We start from the raw sequence: 22,165 nt of genomic DNA, 5'->3' as shown, positions 1-22,165 counted from the left end.
GGGCATGTGTAAAAAAAGATAAACAGTCATTGCACTTCTGTCAGCGCGCAGACTTTGGGGACTTTGCAATTTCTGCTGTAAAAACTTGAGTTTTTTAGTTCTTAAAATAAATTTCAGGTGGTAGATACTGCTTGGTGACAGGTTATCCCAGGTGACTGCCTTACAGTTAGAAAGGTATTTGAGATACGGTAGCGTATGGTCAGATCCTGAACACTCATGGAGTTCAAGGAGTGATGTGAGTAGGAACCAAGTATACGCGTATATATGTGCACTTCTGCAGTTGACAGGTTTCCTTTGGGTAAGTTGGCACATAAATGAGTTTATATTTATAAAACCTGCCACATAATAATTGCTCTCATGGAAGATGACTGAGTTGTTAGTATCTGCAAGTTTTCTGCTATCAAAAGTATTTTGACACGATGGTCATATATCTGCCAAACCTTGAGAATAAAAGATGGTAGAATGCCAGCACGACAGGCATGAGCCCTGGCAAAATCTGCCTGAAGGTATTGAGCATTGTAGCTTTTTTTTTTTCCAAGCCATGACAGTTGATTTAGGTGACATTCAGGGTCTGGGGAAAATGAGCACTCCAGTCTGGCCTAAAGATGTTGGAAGAGGATTTTTACGCTAAAGTTTGTGTCCACATATCTAGTATCTGGATATCGTTTTATCTGTAAGATTGGGTACGATGAAAGGCTGAGGATTAGGGTGTATGTGAAGACCCTAGCACATAGTCATTGGTGAGATGACTTCTCTTTTGTACTTCAGATTGATGCCCTTCAGATGTACCAGAACTAGAAAGCAGTGATATAAATTTATTCATTTATTATTAATTTTTGGCTGCATTGGGTCTTTGTTGCTGCGCGCAGGCTCTCTCTAGTTGCGGGGAGCGCGCCTCTCACTGTGGCTTCTCTGGTTGCGGAGCTTGGGCTCTAGGCGTGTGGGATCCCCCCGGACCAGGGCTTGAACCCCGTGTCCCCTGCATCGGCAGGTGGACTCCTAACCACTGCGCCACCAGGGAAGCTCAGCATCAAGACTTTTTAAAGCTCCCTAAGAGATTCTGAAGTGCAGCCAAGATTGAGGACCAGTCCTCTGTCTAGACTGAGTCAGTCTTGGTTTTAGGAATATTAAATTCCAAAGTCTGTAAAGTAGACCGGTCTTCCTCCCTTCCCCCATCCTCCAGGCTGGTGAATTTCAAGTCTTTAATGTGACATGAAGCCCCCAGGTACTCCATTTAAAATGAATCTTTTTTTATCCCATTGCATAATATGAAATTTCTCACCTGCCTTCCTCAAATGTGAGGTGAGAGTTAGGCCTGTCATTTTTTCCCCTCATCCTCTCAAGTCCTCTAATGTTCTTTCCAGGTTCTCTTCACGTTTTAATAGAATGGGCTCAAATTATAGACTTCCTATAATTTCAAATTTGATTGCTAGGAGCTCGCCTGTCATAGTGTAGAAAGATTAAATAGCTGAGTATTGAGGTGCTGGGATTGGTGATTATTACGTGTAGGTATAATGCAACCTTTTTCTAATTAATACATGTGCCTTTGTATTATATATAATATGTTTATGTTACTAGTATTATAATAATAACATAAAAGAATTCCTGAATTTATTGCTTCATCTGTAAAATGATAATAGCACCTCAGAGTTGGTGCGAGGAGCAGAAGAATTTGTATAAGCCACTTTGATATGTAAAGCATCCATATGAGTTTATTCAAGGGGGAAATTTGGGAAGTAAAAAATATAAAGGAAGGAAAAATCGCTTGTAACAGCAATAACTAGGGAAGATCACTGTTCATGTTTTGCTGTATCCTATCATATATACATAATATTAGAGGGAAGTATGGTACTTACTGTTTTATTGATAAGAATACAACTTTTACTGTTGGTTTTTAAAATTTTAACGGGAAGAGGAATAGCTGATGAAAAGAGTTGGGTGGGGAGGGGAGAGGTGCTTCAAGTGGGTTTACTGGAAATCAGGAGATCTGAATTCTGGTTCTGGATCTGCCACTAAATGGATTTAGGGAATCTTCCAACATTCTGAGCTTCAACTTCCAGTTCTGTACAACGAGAGTTGGACGTAGATGCTCTCTGAGCTCTTTCTGAGCCTTTGTGGGTACAAGCTTTTCAGGGGAACTGGGTTTGGGAAATATATATAATAAAGTGGGAGGAGAGAACCTTGCTCTTAAAAGGAAAACAGGGAGCTGGGCCCGACTGCGTTAACACTGCGCACACTCAGTAATCCACCTTCTCTTCAATCTCTTGATTCCTCTTGCATGGTTCCCTCCTAGACATCCCTCACCTCTGGACCATTTAAGCAACTTCCCCCGCAGCCCCGAGAGCCTACCTCGTAGGATGGGGACAGTACGGTTTGTGTCACAGGGGTCTTTGACATAACGTAACAATGCGCAGGGGAGCCCCCACCTAGGACCCTCCGCTCCCTCTAGAAAAGTCCTCGGAGGCTGCGGTGGTTAGGATGGGGCATTTTTGCCCGTGTCCCCTGTGGCTGGAGAAGAGCTTCATCTTGGATGGAGTGGCCGTGAGCACCATGGCCCGCACCTATGAGCACTTGAGGCCTAAGCTCTGGTCGGCGATTCCACCCTACAACGCGCAGCAGGACTACCACGCCCGCCGGTACTTCCGGAGCCGCGTGGTTCCGCCCATCTTGCGGAAAACCGATCAGGTACAGGAGCGTCGTGGAGGACCCCACCGTTTGTGCCCGCAGAGCTTGGCCCTCGTGGCGGGGCCGACTTCCCAGATCCGGGCGTCTCATGGCAGCGCCCTCACCATCGGGGAGGCTCCCTGACTCGCACCCTCTCAGTTTTCTTAATGAAACCCGGGAACTGGCGGAGGCGGGAGACAGGTGTTGAGCGCGAGCTCACTGAGCTCACAGAACCACCTTCCACGCCTGAACTTGAGAATGATTTCATTTTGGGTTTCTGCAAGCCTCTGCCAAACAAATGGGTTTCGTTGTCGTTTTTGGCATCACGGATCCACCCTTTGGGGTGACCTCCCGCCGCAAATTCTCAAAAAGCCCGACAATCGGTAAAAAGACAATGAACTGCCTAGGTGAGGCGCCCTCGGTCCGGTGACGTCATAGTTCAAGAGGGCTCGCTCGCTGAGACCTTCTGTGAGCTAACTGGAAGGAAACCTCCCAAAGTTCTGCAGCCCTCGCTTCTCCCCAGGCCTTTTCCCTCGTGGATGTTGCCCCTCCCCCGCAGAGTACTTCCCCTGGATCAAAGATTCTGAGGCTATTATAGGCTCAGCTCCAATGTTTCTCAACACTTTTGCTTCCAATATTTGTGTCTATAATACATGTCAGTGACTTAGGGAGAGGAGGACTTAATGTGGGTTATTCTGTGAACAAATCTTGGGAGTTTTTGTGGTCCCGGGTGTTCGTGTGTGCACATGTGTGTTCAGTACATGCATATGGACACACACATCTGTGTGTGCCATGTTTGTGTGTGTTTGCTGTCTACTCATGTGATTTTTATAGCAGAAGGAGCCAGAATCTGGGGGAAAACTCGAGAGTTTAAAAACTTGAAAAATAATATGGTGTACACACTTTTGAATTTTTCTATGTTCCATTTTGTAAGTATTCTTTAATCGTCACAGACACCATTTGTGGTAGGTATTATTTTCATTTAAATGAAGATCATGTTTATTGAAACTTTAATATACCAGGCCCTTTATTTGAAGGCCCTTTATATCTCACTTAAATTTCAAAGCAACCCGCCATTTTACTAATGAGGAAATTGAGGTCCAAAAAAGCTGTGTCATTGTCCTAAGGTCACACAGCTTGTTAGGGGTAGAGCTGGAATTAGAACCAGTCTCTCTGGTGTTAGACATTGAGCCCTTAACTGCCAAGCTACACTGCCTCTCCCTGAAAGGCAATAAGTCACTAAGTATATTTAATCTGTCTGGCCCTGTTACCCCTGGCTGTGACCTCTCCCTCCCTCCAACAAGCCCAGAGGCAGGGGTTGGACTGTGCATCTCTCTGCATCATGACTGATATAGTCTTCTGCATTTTCTCCCTCATTCTCAGGATCATGGCGGTACAGGAAGGGATGGCTGGATAGTGGATTATTTCCACATCTTCGGGCAAGGACAGAGATACCTCAACAGGAGAAACTGGTCAGGGGCAGGCAAGTGCCACACCTCCCTTTCCAGTCTCACCACGGTCCCACCTAGGAAGAGCGGTGTGCATTCCATAGAGAGAGAAACTGGGCCATAAAGAGACCTGGTTGGGGGAAGAGACCCAGGGTCTGACTGCATCCTCTAGCTCTTCTTCTCATACATGAGCAGATGGTGTCACAGTGCTCCCTATTAGTTATGGAGCATCCGCTGTATGTCAGGTGCTTTTTACCCTCAGAGTATCCCCAGGTTACAGCCAGGGAAATTGAGGTTTAGGGAGTTAAAATGATTTGCTAAGAAGGGCTGAGCTAGGGTTGGAATTCTACTCTTTCCAACGAAAGCCTGTGTTCTTCTCACTGCTCCCAGAGCAGGCTGTGTCCTGCTCACTCTGTAGGCCCCATTTAGCAGCAACAGGAAAAGGAAGAGTTGAGACCTGTTTTTCTGGCAGGGTGAACCCTCCTCCCACCCCAACTCCACCACCCTTTGGCCACATTCTAGTCACATGTCCCCTGGCACCATTGGCCAAATTGAGCTCATCCATTTTCTCCAGCTGGGTCAGATGCAAGGGTGAAATTTTCTCAGTTCTCCTGGCAGCAAAGCAAGTTCAGCCAAGCCCAGAAATTTCTGGCCCTTCCCGTCCCAGCATGTACCATTCACGCTCCCCTGCATGCTATTCCTAGTATGAGGCTTGGTTTCCAGGATGCCATCTGTCTCCTCCACCTCACCAACCCTTGGCTTTTCAGGATTGAGGGTTCAGCTGGGACATGGGAGCACAGTGACTATACCTGGATTGGCCTCCTATACCAGCCCAATGGGAGAGGGGAAAGCAAGAGGGGGCTGAATACAGGCTCAGGCCTCTCTCTCTGTCCCACAAGGGCATTCCCTCCAGCAGGTGACCGGACATGACAACTATAATGCCAATCTGAAAGCGACCCAGGGGTTCAATGGTCGGTTTGGCTATCGCCGGAACACCCCAGCCCTCCGCCAGCGCCCATCTGTCTTTGGAGAGGTCACCCAATTCCCTCTCTTCTAACAGCAGCTCTTCTCTTCACACTCCTCGACCTGAATTTCTGAGATGTGTATATGAACTCAGTGTTATTTTATATTAAAACTTCTGTGTGTGTGTCTCCAAGTGTGCCGTTTCTTCTCTGAGGCTGGTGGAGGGGGCAAGCTAGTTTCTCCAACCTCGGCTTCCCTACCCTATGGAGGAGGTGGGAGGAGAAAGGGCATCTCAGGCTGTGCCTTAAACTCCATGCAAACGGAGTGCCAGGCTTGAAAGGAGAGGCCTCAGGTCTCCCCTGCCGCTGCGATAAGGAGGAGCGACACTACTTAAGCCCTCATCCAAGCTCTTCCCCAGGCATCGGGACGGCCCAGGTCAGAAGCTGGCTACTGTTTCCATCAAGAACGGAGCAGGCAGTGCGGCCACAGGGATTGGCGTTGGTTGCCCTGAGAAGGAGTTCCTGATTTTCCTGCGTCATCCCATCCGAAAGAACTGACATCTTCCTTCTCCTTCCCACCCTCAACTCATCAAGAGGCAGGGGACGACCAGAGTGTATCTGGGGCCGAGGATTCTGACACAGTAATACCGTGTATACGGAAGCTTTCTCTACTAATGCTATGTCAGCTTCCTTTTCAGCTAGTTTCCAGCATGTCAGTTTTCAAGTGCCCCACCCAGTTTACCGGTGGCCGAGAGGAAAGCCAGAGCAAATGATGGCTAGAAAAGGAGGTGGAGCTTTAGAATACAAAGCTTGCCGGAATTCCAGAGTGGGTGGAACCTGTTCGTATTGAATCACCGTAAGTGGACAAGAAAGAGAGTCCCAGTAGGCCATGGGGTTATAGCTCAGAGATAGAGCATTTGACTGCAAATCAAGAGGTCTCTGGTTCAATCCTGGTTGCCCCCTTCCTCCTTTATCCTTTTACTTGCATTAAGTGGAAGTGAGTAAATATTTCTTCACTCCCAGCCCCAGGGTCACTAGAGGAGGAAGACAGGAATTCTCAATGGATTCTTGTTCAGAATTACTAGTTACTCTCGCATGCTAAATGACCACTGAGAACAGATCCCTGGAGGACTCCGTTGGGCTTCAATTAAGACAAAGTCCATGAGGAAATTCCTAGTCTAAGATTAGATCTGAGCGCGGTGAACACAATTTAGCAATATGATGTATGACAGTAAAGATAAAGACACTCGTACAACGTGTATTGTTGAGAGCTTAGTACACGCAAGGCTGCAGTGAATTAAAAGATGAAAGAGGGCAGCTGTCCTCAGGGAGCTTTCAGTCTAGTGGAAGTTGACACATTCACACACAGCCATCAGAGGAAGAGCACTCTGTAGCTCAAGAAAGAGATACCTTTTAAAAAGACCTATTCAGGGACTCTCACCTTTTAAAAAGGCCTATTCAGGGACTCTCCTGGTGGTTCAGTGGTTAAGGCTCAGTGCTTCCAATGCAGGGAGTGTGTGTTCGATCTCTAGTCGGGGAACTAAGATCCCACAGGTGCTGTGTGGCTAAGAAACTTAAAAAAAGACCTACCCACTTTTTCTAGATATAATTTAGAGATCCAGCTCAGTCTTGTCCCTGGAAGTGTCCACTGCTTGTGCCAAGAACCCTAGGCACATATTCAGGACAATACCTCAAGTTTGAAAATGCCAAGTGGAAGCATTTGATTGGCCGAGCCGTGGTCAGACATGCATGTCGTTTTCCTCCAGGAAGGGGACAAGGTGGTCTTGCCTCACCAGGTTTGACAACACAAGATATTACCCCAGAATTGGAGGGGTGGGTGTTTGGATGTAAAAATGAATGCATCACCACTACACCTTTTTTCCTCCTTGAAGAAACTACTGTAAGGAGAGAGCATGATAAGTTATACATTTCAGTCCTGGCAGTCAAAGGTTTGCTTTCTCATACCCCTTTATTTCCCATTTGCTAAAATTAATTAAATCAAAATTTTGTATTAAATCGTGTTCACATTTTATCATGATCATGTAAATACTATTTATTATTGAGTCTATCCATATATACTGTGATAGTATTTCCTTTCTTGAAAACTTTTCTGAAGAAAATTACCTCATTTTCTCATTTGTGTATTTTTCTTTGTGCCTATTGGTAATTTGAACTTCAACAGCCTCACAGTACAATTATTCACCTGCTCCAAACCTACCAAATTAATTTTTCAAGGCAGTCCTCCTGACACCCTCCATCCTTCTGTTTCAGGCTGTTTAGACCTGCCACCCAGTTTGGGGTGCCTTGGGAATTCCCATTCTGTCTCCTCTGTGTTGGATTCTCTCTGTTTCCTGGGCAATGTCTTCCTTTTTCTTAGTTTCCTTCTTTATATGGTGGAGAATAATCCGCAGGAGCTTCTTGAGAAAGAATATATGGGAGGCAAAATTCTTGAGTCCTGGCATGTCTGAAAATATTTTTATTTTACCCAAACACTTGAGAGATAGTTTGTCTGGGAATAAAATTATTGTTGAGATTTTTTTTTCAGAAGTTTGAAAATCATTGTCTTCTAGCTTCTCTTGGTAGGTTTGATGTCATTCTTATTTCCATATGTGACCTGCTTCTCTCTGTAAAATCTTAGAATCTTTGTTCCTGATGTTCTGAAGTTTTTCAATGATGTACATGGTGATCCCTTTCAATCTAGAGATTCAAATCCTATCTTAAGTTTTATTTTTCTTTTATACTTTGTTCTCCATTGTTTGCTCATCTGGGGACTTACCTTTTCTCCCCTACTGTTCCTTTGTCTTTTTGTTCCCCCCTACTCTTCATTTGTCTTTTTGTTGTACTTTCTAGGAGATTTGCTCATTTGATCTTCCGACTTCTTTGTTAGCTTTTTTTTTTTTTTTTTTTTGAGGTTCACGGGCCTCTCACCGCTGTGGCCTCTCCCGTTGCGGAGCACAGGCTCCGGACGCGCAGGCTCAGCGGCCATGGCTCACGGGCCCAGCCGCTCCGCGGCATGTGGGATCCTCCCGGACCGGGGCACGAACCCGCGTCTGCTGCACCGGCAGGCGAACTCTCAACCACTGCGCCACCAGGGAAGTCCTTTGTTAGCTTTTTGATTTCAGTTTTCTCATAGTTCCAACTGCTCCTTTGCTATTACGTTCTGTTCTAGTTTTATGGATACAGGTTATTCTCTGGTTTCTTTAAAATTATGGTTGTTTCTGAAGTATTCTTCTCCAAGTACTGTCTGTTTTTCCTCAGTGTCCTTTTTGCTGCTGTTTCCTTTGGTTTTAGATTCTTGTGTTGAGAGCATTCACCAAATAACTGGCACTCCATAGGGTAAAGTCCATTGGAAGCTCTATATTCTTCAGTAGGCTTGCTGACTGATGGATTTCCTTGTGGGGAGTCCAACGGTGAGCCAGCCTTTTCATTTGGGAACTTCCAAATGTCTATATCTGTGGATCACCATGCCCCTATTCCTTGGGTCATTTAGTTTCTCCATAGAAAAATTCTGAGATCTCCTGCCTGGGGAGTAGAACAAGGAGGAGGAAGGGAATTAGTGACACCATTTTTTAATAAGCAGACTTTTGCTTAATCCCTACAACCATTCTGAAAGCCCTTGGCCACCCAGTTGGAAGTGGAGGGGTCTCACAGGTTCAGTCTCCCCAACAGATCTTTCACCCTTGGGACTGGGGATAGAGATTAAGGATCTTAACTGCTCCTTATATAGACTTTCACCAGCCCACCTGGCGGTGCCAAGTTCCCAGCTTTTCTGGGATTCCTCAGGTATCAGTCAGTTCTCTTCTCTGTTCCTCTCCACAGTTCTCACTCTTGGAAACCACCATTCCATTTTCTGTCTGTATGAATTTGACTACTGCAGTACCTCATATAAGTGCAATCACACCATGTATGTCTTTTGTGTCTGGTTTATTTTACTTAGCATAAAGTCTTCAAGATTCCTCCATGTTGTAGCAGGTGTCAGAATTTCATTCCTTTCTAAGGCCGCATTTTATATATATACAAACATATATATAAACACTTTGTTTATCCATTCGTCAGTGGACACTTGCATTGCTTCCATCTTTTGCTCACTGTGTATAATGCTACTATGAACAGTATGAACAGAATATACAAATATCTGTTTGAGTGCCTACTTCAAATTCTTTGGAGTGTGTACTCAGAAACGGAATTGTTGGATCATATGGTAATTCTATGTTTGATTTTTTGAGGAACTGCCATATACCCAGAGATATTTTAAAATTTGATGCCTAGTGGGACCCAGGTCTCCAGATTTGTTTATCTCCCAGGTCATTTTAATGTGCACTCAAGATGAATAACCACCGTCAGCACCAATACTTAGGTTTCAGCTTCCTCTTCTCTGCTAAATCACACCCCCCACACTGCTTTCCACCTTCAAAAACTGTTTGACACAGCTCTTCTGTTCCCTCTCCAGTTCTCTTTGTCCTTGTCAAGTTATGTATGCTATTGTTTTAGAAGACTTTTGGGAGAGGATGGAGCTATTGATAAATACACGTTCCATGTTTGTTTCTCTATGATAATTATTTTTATATGGATTTTAATGTGTGCATACATGTGGCCTATCTCTTGAGTTGGAATTCCTTAAGAGCGACTGCTTTGCTGTGCTTGCTCTTTCTTTACAGTGGCCAGGAAACAGTTTTCTTGCATTCTCCCATTCATTCATTCATTCATTTGTTCATGTAGCCACAGTACAGAACACCTACCACGTGCTGGGCGCACACCGTATGCTCCACATAGGATGGCAGTTTTTGGCCAAACAACAGATATAACTCTACCAACATACACATTTGATCAAATGAAAGCTGTCTTCAGTTCCTTGCCCTTTTTGTTGTGTCTTTTTTTTTTTTTTTTTTTTTGCCGTACGCGGGCCTCTCATTGTTGTACAGGCTCCAGACGCGCAGGCTCAGCGGCCATGGCTCACGGGCCCAGCCGCTCCGCGGCATGTGGGATCTTCCCAGACTGGGGCACGAACCCATGTCCCCTGCATCGGCAGGCAGACTCTCAACCACTGCGCCACCAGGGAAGCCCCTTGTTGTGTCTTTGTTTTGATAGACACATGCCCGGATGATATTTGAAGTTGCTTTCAACACACTGAGCCACGTCCACCTTTTAACCCAAGTAATTAAAAGGTCACCTTTCTATTTATTTATTTTTTAATTAATTTATTTATTTTTTGGCTGCACTGGGTCTTCGTTGCTGTGTGCGGGCTTTCTCTAGTTGTGGCGAGCAGGGGCTGTATCAGTTGCAGGGTGCGGGCTTCTCGTTTCGGTGGCTTGTTGCCAAGCACAAGCTCTAGGTGTGTGGGCTTAGTTGCTCCGTGGCATGTGGGATCTTCCCGGACCAGGGCTCGAACCTGTGTCCCCTGCACTGGCAGGCGGATTCTTAACCACTGCACCACCAGGGGAGTCCCCCACCCTTTTAATTAAGTGTTGCAACACTTAACAGAATTTGGACTTATTAAAGCAGGACTAGAATCTTTCATTATCCAGCAGGAGTCCCAACCTCAAGTACTACTGTTCCCTTTGCAATCACTATACCTTCTCTGTCTCTTAGTAGTTTCCAGGAAACCTGGGGGCTTTGGGTCCAATTCTACCCAGTGTTGCTGAGAAAGTTTTTGAGAAAGGTCAGCTGAAACTGCCTTAATTAATTAATTAATCATCAAAGTGTGGAAGAAGGGACTTGCTGTCCCTTCCTTTTGCTCTCACAGGGCCCCAGCTGGGGAGAGAGTACTTCCTTACAATATTCAGAAGGAATGTCTATTACTGGATGATGGCAATGTGCAGGTGGGGGTCAGAACTCTGTGGTGGAATAGTTCATCACAAGGCAGCTGGTCCCTATTTCAATTCAGTTTTCTTCCCCAGAAATTCCCCCCTCTATTTCTAAGAGAGAGTTTAAACCCAATTGGCATCACTTTTAGAAGCCTGTTTGTACATTGATAGCTGAAATGCTTTTATGTCCCTTCCTTTGCCACTTAGTAAGAATTGCTTAAGTGGATGGAGTACATGCCACACACTCGGTGCTGTACTTTGGCTTCACATCTTGTACCTCAGTCTGTCCCAAGGGTGGGATGGGTATGCATGTACATGCAATTTGACAGCAGCTAGCCAACAGGTCACAAAAAACACTGAACCACAGAGTGAAAAAATGATTCCTTTTTCAATTCTTTTTTGTTCCTGAGTAACTTAAGGGAAAAGTTTTCTTTGGTGTCAACTGTCTAACACTTCTGAATCCTCTCTTTTTTTTAATCAAAGGGAGTAGATGTAACTATCTTGCTAGTGTTTTTTTTGTTTGTTTGTTTGTTTTGCGGTACGTGGGCCTCTCACCGCTGTGGCCTCTCCCGCTGCGGAGCACAGGCTCCGGACGCGCAGGCCCAGCCGCTCTGTGGTATGTGGGATCCTCCCGGACCGGGGCACGAACCCGCGTTCCCTGCATCGGCAGACAGACTCCCAACCACTGCGCCACCAGGGTAGCCCGCTAGTGTTTTTTATTTGTTTTTGCTGTGTCACGCAGCGGGCCCTGGGCAGCGAAAGCATGACGTCCTAACCACTGGACCGCCATGGAATTCCCTAACTAGTGTTTAATAATTTGTATTTGATTTTCCATTCTACTTATGGCAAGTGATACTGGTTTTCCTTTTTTAATGACAACTTTATTGATATAATTCGTATTTGATAAATTTACCTATCAAACATGTACAATTCAATTGTTTTTAGTATATTTACAGAGTTGTGAAATGGTCATCACAATCAATTGTAGAACACTTTCATCAACCCCAAAAGAAACCCCATACCCATTGGCAATCACTCCCCATTCCCTCCAACCTATCCATCTCTAGGCAACCACTGATCTACTTTTTGTCTCTATAGATTTGCCTGTTCTAGACATTTCATATACATCGAATCATATAACATGTGGTCTTTTGTGACTGGCTTCTTTCACTCAGCATACTGGTTTTCAAAGTTCATCCATGTTGTAGCATGTATCAGGACTTCACTCCTTTTAATGGCCATATAATATTCCATTGTGTGGATATACCACTTTTGTCTGGCCATTCATCAGTCGATGGGTATTTGGGCTGTTTCCATGTGTTGGCTCTTATGCTGCTATCATCAAAGAAAAACAATAGTTGATCTAAGAAAGAAATGGAAAATTCTATTCAAGCCAAATCGAGAATTATAACCCAGGAACAGCCTCTCAGAAAGCTCTGAGAACTGTTCTGCCCATTAGAGGTCAAAGCACAGTTATATATGGTTTTGACACTGAGGACTGTACATTAAATGACAGTTTACACAATCCAGGTCTACAGGTACAAAGCAAGTAGTGGGTGGGTCACGGGTCACAAGATTAAGAAGGAAGGTTATCTCCTAAGGAGTTGTGACCCTTGATGAGATTAAGAAGGAATGTTATCTCTAAAGAGATCTCGTTAATGCAGATGCACACTAAAGGGGAGGGGGAGGAGGCTCAAATGGGCAAAGACAAATTTTCTGCTTAAATTTTTCTTGCTATAAAATATGAGTTTTATTTCATCACTATGAATATTCACGTACACGTTTCTGTATGGATATATATTATCATTTAACCTACATATATACTGAGGAGTGGACTTGCTGGGTCATTTGGTAATGTTACTGAAAGTGGGGTCCGGCTGCTCACTGCTCAAAAGCCAATAAAGAGGCAAGGCTGGTGGAAAGGAAAATTTGCTTTATTTTGAAGGCTGGCAACCGGGGGGAGGGCAGACTCCTGTCCAAAGGCTGACTCCCCATCACTGACAATCAGTGGGCAAGAACCTTTGTAGATGGAGGGAGGGGGCTACATGCAGAAAGCTCTGACAGTTATCTTAAAATTGGTCATGCGGTGGTCTGACCAGCATCATCTTGATTGTTGTAAGTACAGTTAATCTTCAGTTCCAGGGTCAGTTTGTTCCCATTTCCTTGAAGCCAGTTCTTGGAATTGTAGCAGCTTATGTCATGGCTACAGTCTGGTCATCATGTAGTTAACTTCTGGGGGGGGGGGCGTTCAGTATCTACAAGACAGCTCACGGGACATGGCTCAGAATATTATCTATAGTCCTTGACTATAGCCTTGACTATGCTTAATGACTAAACTATCTTATTTCTCTGATTAAACTTATTCTTTGGCTAAAGTTTTTTCACAGACAAAAGGCAGGCGGAGGTTATGGCAGGGAAGGACCACAGGGTCCTGCTCTGCTTCAGTAATTATCTTTAACCTTTTGTGGAACTGCTAGACTGTTTTCCAAAGGGCTGATTTTCTGTTAAAGTTTCTTTTCAAATAAATTTAAGTAAATATTGACTCCGTATACAACAGCTACAAGAACTAATTAGTGGGGAATTCCCTGGCAGTCCAGTGGTTAGGACTCAGCACTTTCACTACCAGGGCCCAGGTTTGATCCCTGGTGGGGGAATTAAATTCCACGAGCATGCGGTGCGGACAAAAGAAATAATAATAAAATAGCTTCACAGTGGTGATCATTTTGAAATGTATAGAAATATTGAATCACTATGCTGCGCACCAGCAACTTACATAGTGTTGTAGGTCAATTATTCTTCAAAAACAAACAGGGACTTCCCTGGTGGCACAGTGGTTAAGAATCCACCTGCCAATGCAGGAGACGCGGGTTTGAGCCCTGGTCCGGGAAGATCCCACATGCCGTGGAGCAACTAAGTCCATGCACCACAACTACTGAGCCTGCGCTCTAGAGCCCACAAGCCACAACTACTGAGCCCGTGTACCACAACTACTGAAGCCCGTGCACCTAGAGCCCGTGCTCTGCATCAAGAGAAGCCACTGCAATGAGAAACCTGCACACTGCAACGAAGAGTAGCCCCCGCTCGCCGCAACTAGAGAAAGCCCGTGCGCAGCAACAAAGACCCAATGCAGCCAAAAATAAATAAATAAATATTTTTAAAAAGCTGCTGGATTCTGAAAAATAATGTAGTTATTAAAAACAAACAAACTCATAAAGAAGGAGATCAAATTTGTGGTTACCACAGGTGGGGTGTGGGGAGAATTGGACAAAGGTAGTCAAAGGTACAATCTTCCCGTTATAAGATAAATAAGTCCTAGGGATGTAATGTACAACATGAGTAATATAATTAACACTGTTGTATATTGTATATGAAATTCGTTAAAAGTGTAAATCCTAAGAGTTCTCATCATAGGGAAAAATTCTTCTATTTCTTTTATTTTGTATCTATATAAGACGATGGATGTTTGCAAGAAAAGAATATAGGTGAAAGAATACATCCATGAGAAGGCAAATTCTGCTCAGGGAAGGAAGGATATAGAGACAAATACATCCAATAAATATTTGTTGTGTGTTTACTACATGCCTGCAGTGAGATCACACCCTAGTTGGGGAGACAGAAAATAAACAAATGCATAAATAATCCAATGTTAGGTCCTGATGTGGGCATAACCCAGGCAGAGGCATCCCCAAGCAAACAGCTGCATTTAGTGCTCAGCCACAGCAACAGAGAGGTGCTCATTCAAGTTCTGTGCCAGGTTTGGGAAGCATGCTTGGACCTACAGCCCCAACCCTGCTTCTTGAGCACTTAGGGGTGACATTTTGCCTTACCGAGTAGCTCTGTGTTGATTTCTTTCTGTGTGACTTTCGTTGATGCATACACAGAAAAGAGCACATATCAAGCGTGCAACTCAATGAACATCCCACCCCAAGCACACCTGGGTAACCAGCATGCAGCATCCCTCACCAGGTGCCCTTGCAGTCCCTCTGCCACTAACAGTTACCAGTGTCTTGACACGAACACCATAGATCTGTTTTGCATGGTTCTGAACTTTATGTAAGTGGAATTAACAGCACATGCTCAGTGCATACTCTCTGGTTCTTTAACTCAAGATTAGGTCTGTGAGATATATTCATGTTGTTGTCTCTATCAGTGGTTTGTTTTTTTCATTGTCATCTTTCATTGTCTGACTCTCACAGTTTACTTACCCATTCTATTAATGGACATATGAGTCATTTCCACTATTCTCTCTCTCTTAAAATTTTATTGGAGTATAGTTGATTTACAATGTTGTATTCGTTTCAGATGTACAGCAAAGTGACTCAGTTTTATATATGTATATATATATATTCATTCTTTTTTTGATTCTTTTCTCATATAGGTTATCACAGAATACTGAGTAGAGTTCCCTGTGCTATACAGTAGGTTCTTATTAGTTATCTATTTTATATATAGTAGTGTGTATATGTTAATCTCAATCTCCCAGTTTAACCCTTCCCCCACGTTTCCCCTTTAGTGTCCATAAGTTTGTTTTCAATATCTGTAAGTTTTCCACTATTCTTTTTTTTTTTTTTTTTTTTTGGCCAAGCCACACCAAGTCCTAACCACTGGACCGCCAGGGAATTCCTTCGCTATTCTTTTAATAATTTTTTTTCTTGCTAAAAAAAGAATAAAAGTGAAAGAAAAAAAATCTATCAAAAATAAAATAGCGTCACACACACACACACACACACAAATACTGGGACTTCCCTGGTGGTCCAGTGGCCAAGACTGCGCTCCCAATGCAGGGGGCCCAGGTTCGATCCCTGGTCAGGGAACTAGATCCCACATTCACGCTGCAACCAAGAGCCTGCATGCCGCAACTAAAAGATCCCTCATGGACTTCCCTGGTGGCCAATGCAGGGCACACAGGTTCGAGCCCTGGTCCGGGAAGATCCCACATGCCGCAGAGCAAATAAGCCCGTGCACCACAACTACTGAGCCTGCACACTAGAGCCCGCGAGCCACAACTACTGAGCCCAAGTGCCACAATAACGGAAGCCTGCGTGCCTAGAGTCAGTGCACCACAACAAAGAGTAGCCCCTGCTCGCCGGTACTAGAGAAAACCTGTGTGCAGCAACGAAGACCCAGTGCAGCCAAAAATAAATAAATTAAATAAACTAAAAAAAGAAGATCCCTCATGCCGCAGCGAAGATCCCACGTGCCGCAACCAAGACCCGGCGCAACCAAATAAATAAATAAATATTTAAAAAATACTTAGGGGGGCTTCCCTGGTGGCGCAGTGGTTGAGAGTCCGCCTGCCGATGCAGGGGACACGGGTTCGTGCCCCGGTCTGGGAAGATCCCACATGCCGTGGAGCGGCTGGGCCCGTGAGCCATGGCCACTGAGCCTGCGCGTCCGGAGCCTGTGCTCCGCAGCGGGAGAGGCCACAACAGTTAGAGGCCCGAGTGCCGCACAAAAACAAAACAACAACAACAAAAACTTAGGAATGAACTTAACAAAAGATGGGCAAGACCTCTATTCTGAAAATTACAAAACACTGCTGAAATTAAAGAACACTCAAATAAATAAAAGAATATACCATGTTCACATATAGAAGACTCAGCAATGATAGGGGATGTCAGTTCTCCAGACCCATAAAAACAGCACAATCCCAATCAAATTCCAGCATTTTTAAGTTGTCAAGCTGCTTCTCAAATTTATACGGAAATACAAAACTCCTAGAATATCCAAAGTCATCTTCAAAGAAAGGAACAAAATTGAGCGACTTAACACTGCCTGCTCTCCATACTTTATATAAAGCTATGGTAATCAAGACAGATGGTACTGCCATAAGGATCGACAAATAGATCAGTGGTGGAGAATCGAAAGCCCAGAAATAGATCCCACTTATATGGTCATTTGATTTTTAACAAGGCACCAAAATAATTCAATGGGGATAAAAAGTCTTTTCAAAAATTGGTGCTAGAATAACTGGATATCCATATGGAAGAAGATGAATCTCATACCATACACAAAAATAAATTCCAGAGATGGCTCATCACTACCTAGGGTAGACCCAAAATGTAGTGATGTGAGCTAGTTAAGCCTAGAGTTGACTATGATTTCAGTGACATCCAGAAGTGTGTACTCTTCAAGGCTCTCTAGAATACAGGAAGTCTCCTTAATAACCACAACACCAGGCAAATGCTATGGGCTAATGACCCAGCCACAGAAAATGCAGATTGGCGAACTGGAGACTATTATTATGCTCTGTGACTCCTATTAAAAAGCAAAATTCAACTGAATAAATTTGAAGATCTAGTTGGTTTTATATAACAATTCATAAGGAGCTCTGAGGAGCTGTACAAAAATGGAAAACTTTTATAGGCGGAAGGGGGCAGAGCAAGGAAGTTATTCTAGCAAAGAATGGATTGTTTCAGGCAAGGTCACCTTTCTTTGGGGATAGTTGGGGGGGGTCTATCAAGTAGATTACCTCACTAGCGTTGACCAGGTAATTCCAGATTGGTCACATTCCTGGGAGAAGCTGAAACTGCAGTTACGTTAGGTATTAAGTCTTGGTTTGCTGATGTGAGACTTAGCACAAGTGCCTCCATTTGGGAGCCTGTTGTTTATTTTTTTAACGCTCTCTAATAGTTTCCTAAGCATTGTGGCTTGTTTTTGAGTGGCATGTCAATACCTTCCTGGTTGTATGTGGCCTCTTTCCATTGGAGTTGTGAGCACTGATGCTTGCAACCCCAGGCTGAATACATTTTTATGATGTCCCCCTGTTTAAATGACCTTGTCCTGTGTAATAAATAAATGATTGTCTCCAAAAAAATTAATTCTAGAAGGATCATAGACCTAAAGATGTTAAAGGAAAACATAGGAAAATATCTCTCTGACTTTAGGCTAGGCAAAGGTTTCTTAGTGCATGACTAGGAGTCTCTCCATGAGCAAACTTAGGCATGCACGCTCTTCTGAGTTCTCTCCAAACTAAGCCTTGACTTTTGGACTTCCGTGTTCCTCTCTGCATTGTCCAATTTTAGCAAGAATCTTGCGAAGTCAGTTTAGTTAGAATCAGAATCCTCCCTCCGCCATATCTGACCTGGTCCTTCATCCCCCATCATCCTGCAGGTGATGTGTGATCATTCTGGCCTGCCTTTAGTTTGGTTTAGCCAGAATTCTATCCCTGCCCCTGATATTTTTTCTTAGTAATTTTCCGTCCACTAACCCCTGCGCTGCTGCTTGGCTGTAAATTCCCACTTGTCCGTGTTTCATTCAGAGTCGAGCCCAATCTCTTTCCCACTACAAGACCCCATTGCAGTGGTCCCTATTGGCCCTAATCTTAAATAACATTATTCTTTAACAAGTGTCATGAATAATTTTTCCTTTACCAAGAGGACACAAGAAGCATAAAAGAAAATATTGATAAATTAGACTTCATCAAAATTTAAAGTGTCTGCCTATCAAAAGAAAATGAATGGGCAAGTCTAGACTAGGAGAAATTATGTGCAAAATATATATCTGACAAAGAACTAGCGTCCAGCATATGTAAAGAACTCTTACTACCTGAAAGTAAAAAGATTGTAAGCAATCCAATTAAGAAATAGAGAAAAGATTTGAAGAGACATTTCACAAAGGAGGAGATACAAATAAATGGCCAATAAACCCACGAAAAAATATTTAATATCATTAGTTACCAGAAAAATGCAAATTAAAATCACATTGTGACACTCCACATGTATCAGAATGTCTAAAATTAAAAAGACTGACAATACCAGATACCAACTCTCAAGCAAATTGGTGGGAATGTAAAATGGTATATACCATTTGGGGAAAAGGTCTGGCAGTTGTATAAAATAAAATATATTGACCTACCTCTCAGCAATCCCATTCTTAGGATTTTATTCAAGATAAATGAAAACATATGCTCACAAAAGACCTAGACAGAAACATTCATAGCAGGAATTCTCTGGTTGTCCAGTGGTTAGGACTCTGCCCTCTCACTGCCAAGGGCCTGGGTTTGATCCCTGGTCGGGGAACTAGATCCCTCATGCATGCCACAACTAAGGAGTCCACATGCCGCAACTAAAGATCCCGCATGCCACAACTAAGACCCAGCACAGCCAAAATAGATAAATAAATATTTTTTTAAAAAAAGTGGTTGCCTGTTGGGGGGAGGGACAAAGATTAACTGGGAAGGGGAATGAGGGATGATGTCAATGTTCCATTTCTTGCTGGAAGTTTGGGTTACACAAAGTTAGTGAACATACACCTAAGATTTATGCATTTCATTTAATGTAACTTTAACATAAACACTGTAAAAACTGAATATCTAATTATAGTTAATGATATGCATGCTGAAGTATTTAGGAGGAAGTGTACTGTTTGTCTGCAACTTACTTCAAAATGTACTAAAAGGGACTTCCCTGGTGGCGTAGTGGTTAAGAATCTGCCTGCCAATGCAGGGGACACGGGTTTGAGCCCTGGTCCGGGAAGATCCCACATGCCGCGGAGAAACTAAGCCCATGTGCCACAACTACTAGGCCTGCGCTCTAAAGCCCACGAGCCACAACTACTGAAGGCCGCCCGCCTAGAGCCCGTGCTCCGCAACAAGAGAAGCCACCTCAATGAGAAGCCCTTGCACCGCAAAGAAGAGTAGCCCCCGCTTGCCGCAACTAGAGAAAGCCCACTCGCAGCAACGAAGACCCAACGCAGCCAAATATAAATAAATAAAACAAATAAAAATTTTAAAAAATGTACTTGGGCTTCCCTGGTGGCGCAGTGGTTGAGAGTCCGCCTGCCGATGCAGGGGACACGGGTTCGTGCCCCGGTCTGGGAAGATCCCACATGCCACAGAGCAGCTGGGCCCGTGAGCCATGGCCGCTGAGCCTGCGCGTCCATAGCCTGTGCTCTGCAACGGGAGAGGCCACAACAGTGAGAGGCCCGCGTACCGAAAAAAAAAAAAAAAGTGCTAAAAATAGGAGGACTTACTGGATGGAGAGAGGGCTAGATATATGTATAGAAATGTAATAAAGCAAGTAGAATAAAATGTTAACTGTGGAATCTAGTTGGTAGGTATATGGGTGTGTCATGTAAAATTCTTTCACCTGTGTTGAATAAAAAATTTTGTAATAAAATGTTGGGGACTTTTTTAAAAAGGTGAATAACGCATTTAGTTTAAGTGACTTCCAGATGTCCAGTTGGAAATGACTAATAGCCAGGCTTAAAACCCTGGAGCTTGAAAGAGGGCTATGACTGGAGATAATGAATTTGGGATTCATTAGCATATAGATGGTAACTGAAACCCTGTGAGTAGATGAGATCACCCAAGGAGAGCACCTACTGTGAAAGGACCTAAGACAGAACGGATGAGGAAGAAAAAAAGAAAATGTTCCCTGAGAAGGATCTAGAGAAGGAAAATTTGGAGAGTGATGGGAAGAAGTCAAGTGAAAAGTGTTTCGGTAAGGAGAGAGTGGTCCTCAATACCAAAGGCTAGGGGTAGTCCAGATGAGGATGAAATGTGTTATTTGATTTAAATACAGGGGTATTACTGAAGATCACGGGAAGAATAGTTAAGCGGAGGGTTTAGGTTAAGCAGAAGATGAAGCGGAAGCATCTTGTCTCCGAAGTGCAAGCATCTTGTCTCCGAAGTGGAGACAACTTGTTTCAAGTTCGCTAAAGACGGAGAGGAGAGTGCAGCAGCTGGGGGAAAGACATGAGCTTTTTTCTTTTTTAAGGATCAACTGAGCGTATCTAAAATGATGATGACAAAGAACCAATACTTAGGGAGATAGAGGAGAGAGGGAGGAATTGAGTAATACCAGATGCGAGGGGTGGGATCCGAGCAGATGAACCGCCGTGCCTTAGATTAGGAGGGATGCTTCTTGCATCGTAAACGAAGGGAAAGGAAAGGGGAAAGCTGGCAGATTCTAAAGGTTTGGTGCAGGGAAGCTGATGGAATTTCGGTTCGATGGTTTCTATTTAACTCCGTAAAATACGCCTGGAGTAAGGGGGTTGGCTGTGCGTCGAAGTTTGAGGAGACTGCGGATTTGAAAAGCCGTTTAGAAATTCCGGGCCGCCCAGGCTGGTCCACGCTGGGGCTTCGCTAGGGAGGCCCCGAGTGGAGCTCCGAGGCGGACGCCGCGGTGCGTCGCCATGGCAACCGAACCGCCGGTCTAGGCCCAGGACCAATTGTAACTCGAAACAGCCGCAGCGTTTTAACTCACTACTCCAGAAATCAGGGGAGGAGCCAACCCGAGGCGACCAAAGTGAAACCACAGATCCCGCGATATCACGGCCGCAACCTGCGAAACTGCACGTGACGCTACCGCCACGCAGCGCGACAGCGAGTATTAAACGTCATGGTACCGCGACGCAGTCGCTCTAATACAACGCTTTCCCGGAAGTGGTCGCTGGATCGGGCAGTGAAACTGGTAGCCAGTTGTACCCGGTATCAGATCTCCGGAGGTCGTAGCTGAACTCTCTCTCTGCGTTTCGCCTCGATCCTTCCTGAGTCATCCAGGTTCTCCACCATCATGGGGGGCGGAGACCTGGTAAGTGAGGGAGCCCAGGGCTGGGGGAAGACTGAGGCCGGAGACCGACTGAGGCTGGGGACGGAAATTGGTGGGGGTGGCAGTGGGTATTCTTGCAACGCAGCCGTTGGGGACAGGGAGCTGTAGCCCTGGACAGGGGACGGATAACTAAGGCCATGAGGGACCGGGCGGAGACTTGGGAAGATATGTGAGGTGGGTCGCCAAGGAGGGGAGATGGTGTTTGTTGACAGGGAGCCCTTCTGGCTGGAAATTCTGGGAAGACTCGGGGGCGGTTGGAACCATGGCTACGAAAGGAGGCAGGTATGGAGGACGTGTCACTTTGTTTTGTATATCTTGTCTTGGGATACATCTCCTTTCCTCAGCTAGGAGTTCAGTCATGTCCTGGGCTGTAGTAGGGGTGATTTGTGTCCCCGTTCTCCTCGTCCCTGAGCCATGTCCTGGGGTCACGGAAGATCTTCCTCATGTTCACTTTTCTGACTTCCACTCCTTCTTCAGTGCTGCATTCTGATCTGTAGTGGCAGAGCGTTCTTCTGAATTCATAGCACTTAATATAAGTTATATGGCTATTTCTCTTAAACTGTATAGTTCATTTGTAGGGGGCTAAGCCTCCGAATTGGGCAAATGTACCCATAAGAGCATGGTGCAAGATCAGCAAAATGCTAATCTCCTGAAAGTGTAGCTAATTGAATCAGCAAATAGATTCGTTTAGCCACCTGTCCAGTAGCTATATTAGAGTTTGTCAGGTGTTATCA

The 22,165-nt window shown here is 44.5% G+C and overlaps 2 protein-coding genes across 5 annotated transcripts in view; both read left to right on the top strand.

Annotated features, from left to right (window-relative positions):
- Positions 1–46: 46 nt before the first annotated feature.
- SPMAP1 (sperm microtubule associated protein 1) lies at positions 47–7,157 on the top strand. Its single transcript, XM_022558052.2, has 3 exons — positions 47–2,685; positions 4,048–4,147; positions 5,012–7,157. Exons 1-3 carry the CDS (start codon positions 2,479–2,481, stop codon positions 5,167–5,169), a joined length of 465 nt encoding a protein of 154 aa, XP_022413760.1. The 5' UTR covers positions 47–2,478; the 3' UTR covers positions 5,170–7,157.
- A 13,038-nt stretch (positions 7,158–20,195) lies between these two features.
- CWC25 (CWC25 spliceosome associated protein) overlaps positions 20,196–22,165 on the top strand; it is a 34,560-nt gene continuing 32,590 nt past the window's right edge. The window contains exon 1 of one of the 4 annotated variants that reach the window (XM_089901179.1): positions 20,196–20,321. In XM_089901179.1, coding sequence (XP_089757305.1) covers positions 20,292–20,321 — 30 coding nt within the window. In that variant the 5' untranslated portion in view covers positions 20,196–20,291. Of the gene's footprint in view, positions 20,322–20,677; positions 21,414–22,165 lie in introns of those variants that run through there. The other 3 variants (XM_089901180.1, XM_022558013.2, XM_022558014.2) reach the window with 3 other exon arrangements.

The sequence above is a fragment of the Delphinapterus leucas genome, chromosome 19 (genome assembly GCF_059928025.1).
Source record: "Delphinapterus leucas isolate spDelLeu-1000000601 "Yukka" chromosome 19, BTC_Dleu_Yukka2, whole genome shotgun sequence".
In the NCBI taxonomy this organism is placed as follows: Eukaryota; Metazoa; Chordata; class Mammalia; order Artiodactyla; family Monodontidae; genus Delphinapterus; species Delphinapterus leucas.
Note: the sequence above shows the minus strand (reverse complement) of the source record. Positions and strands in the feature narration are given on the sequence as shown.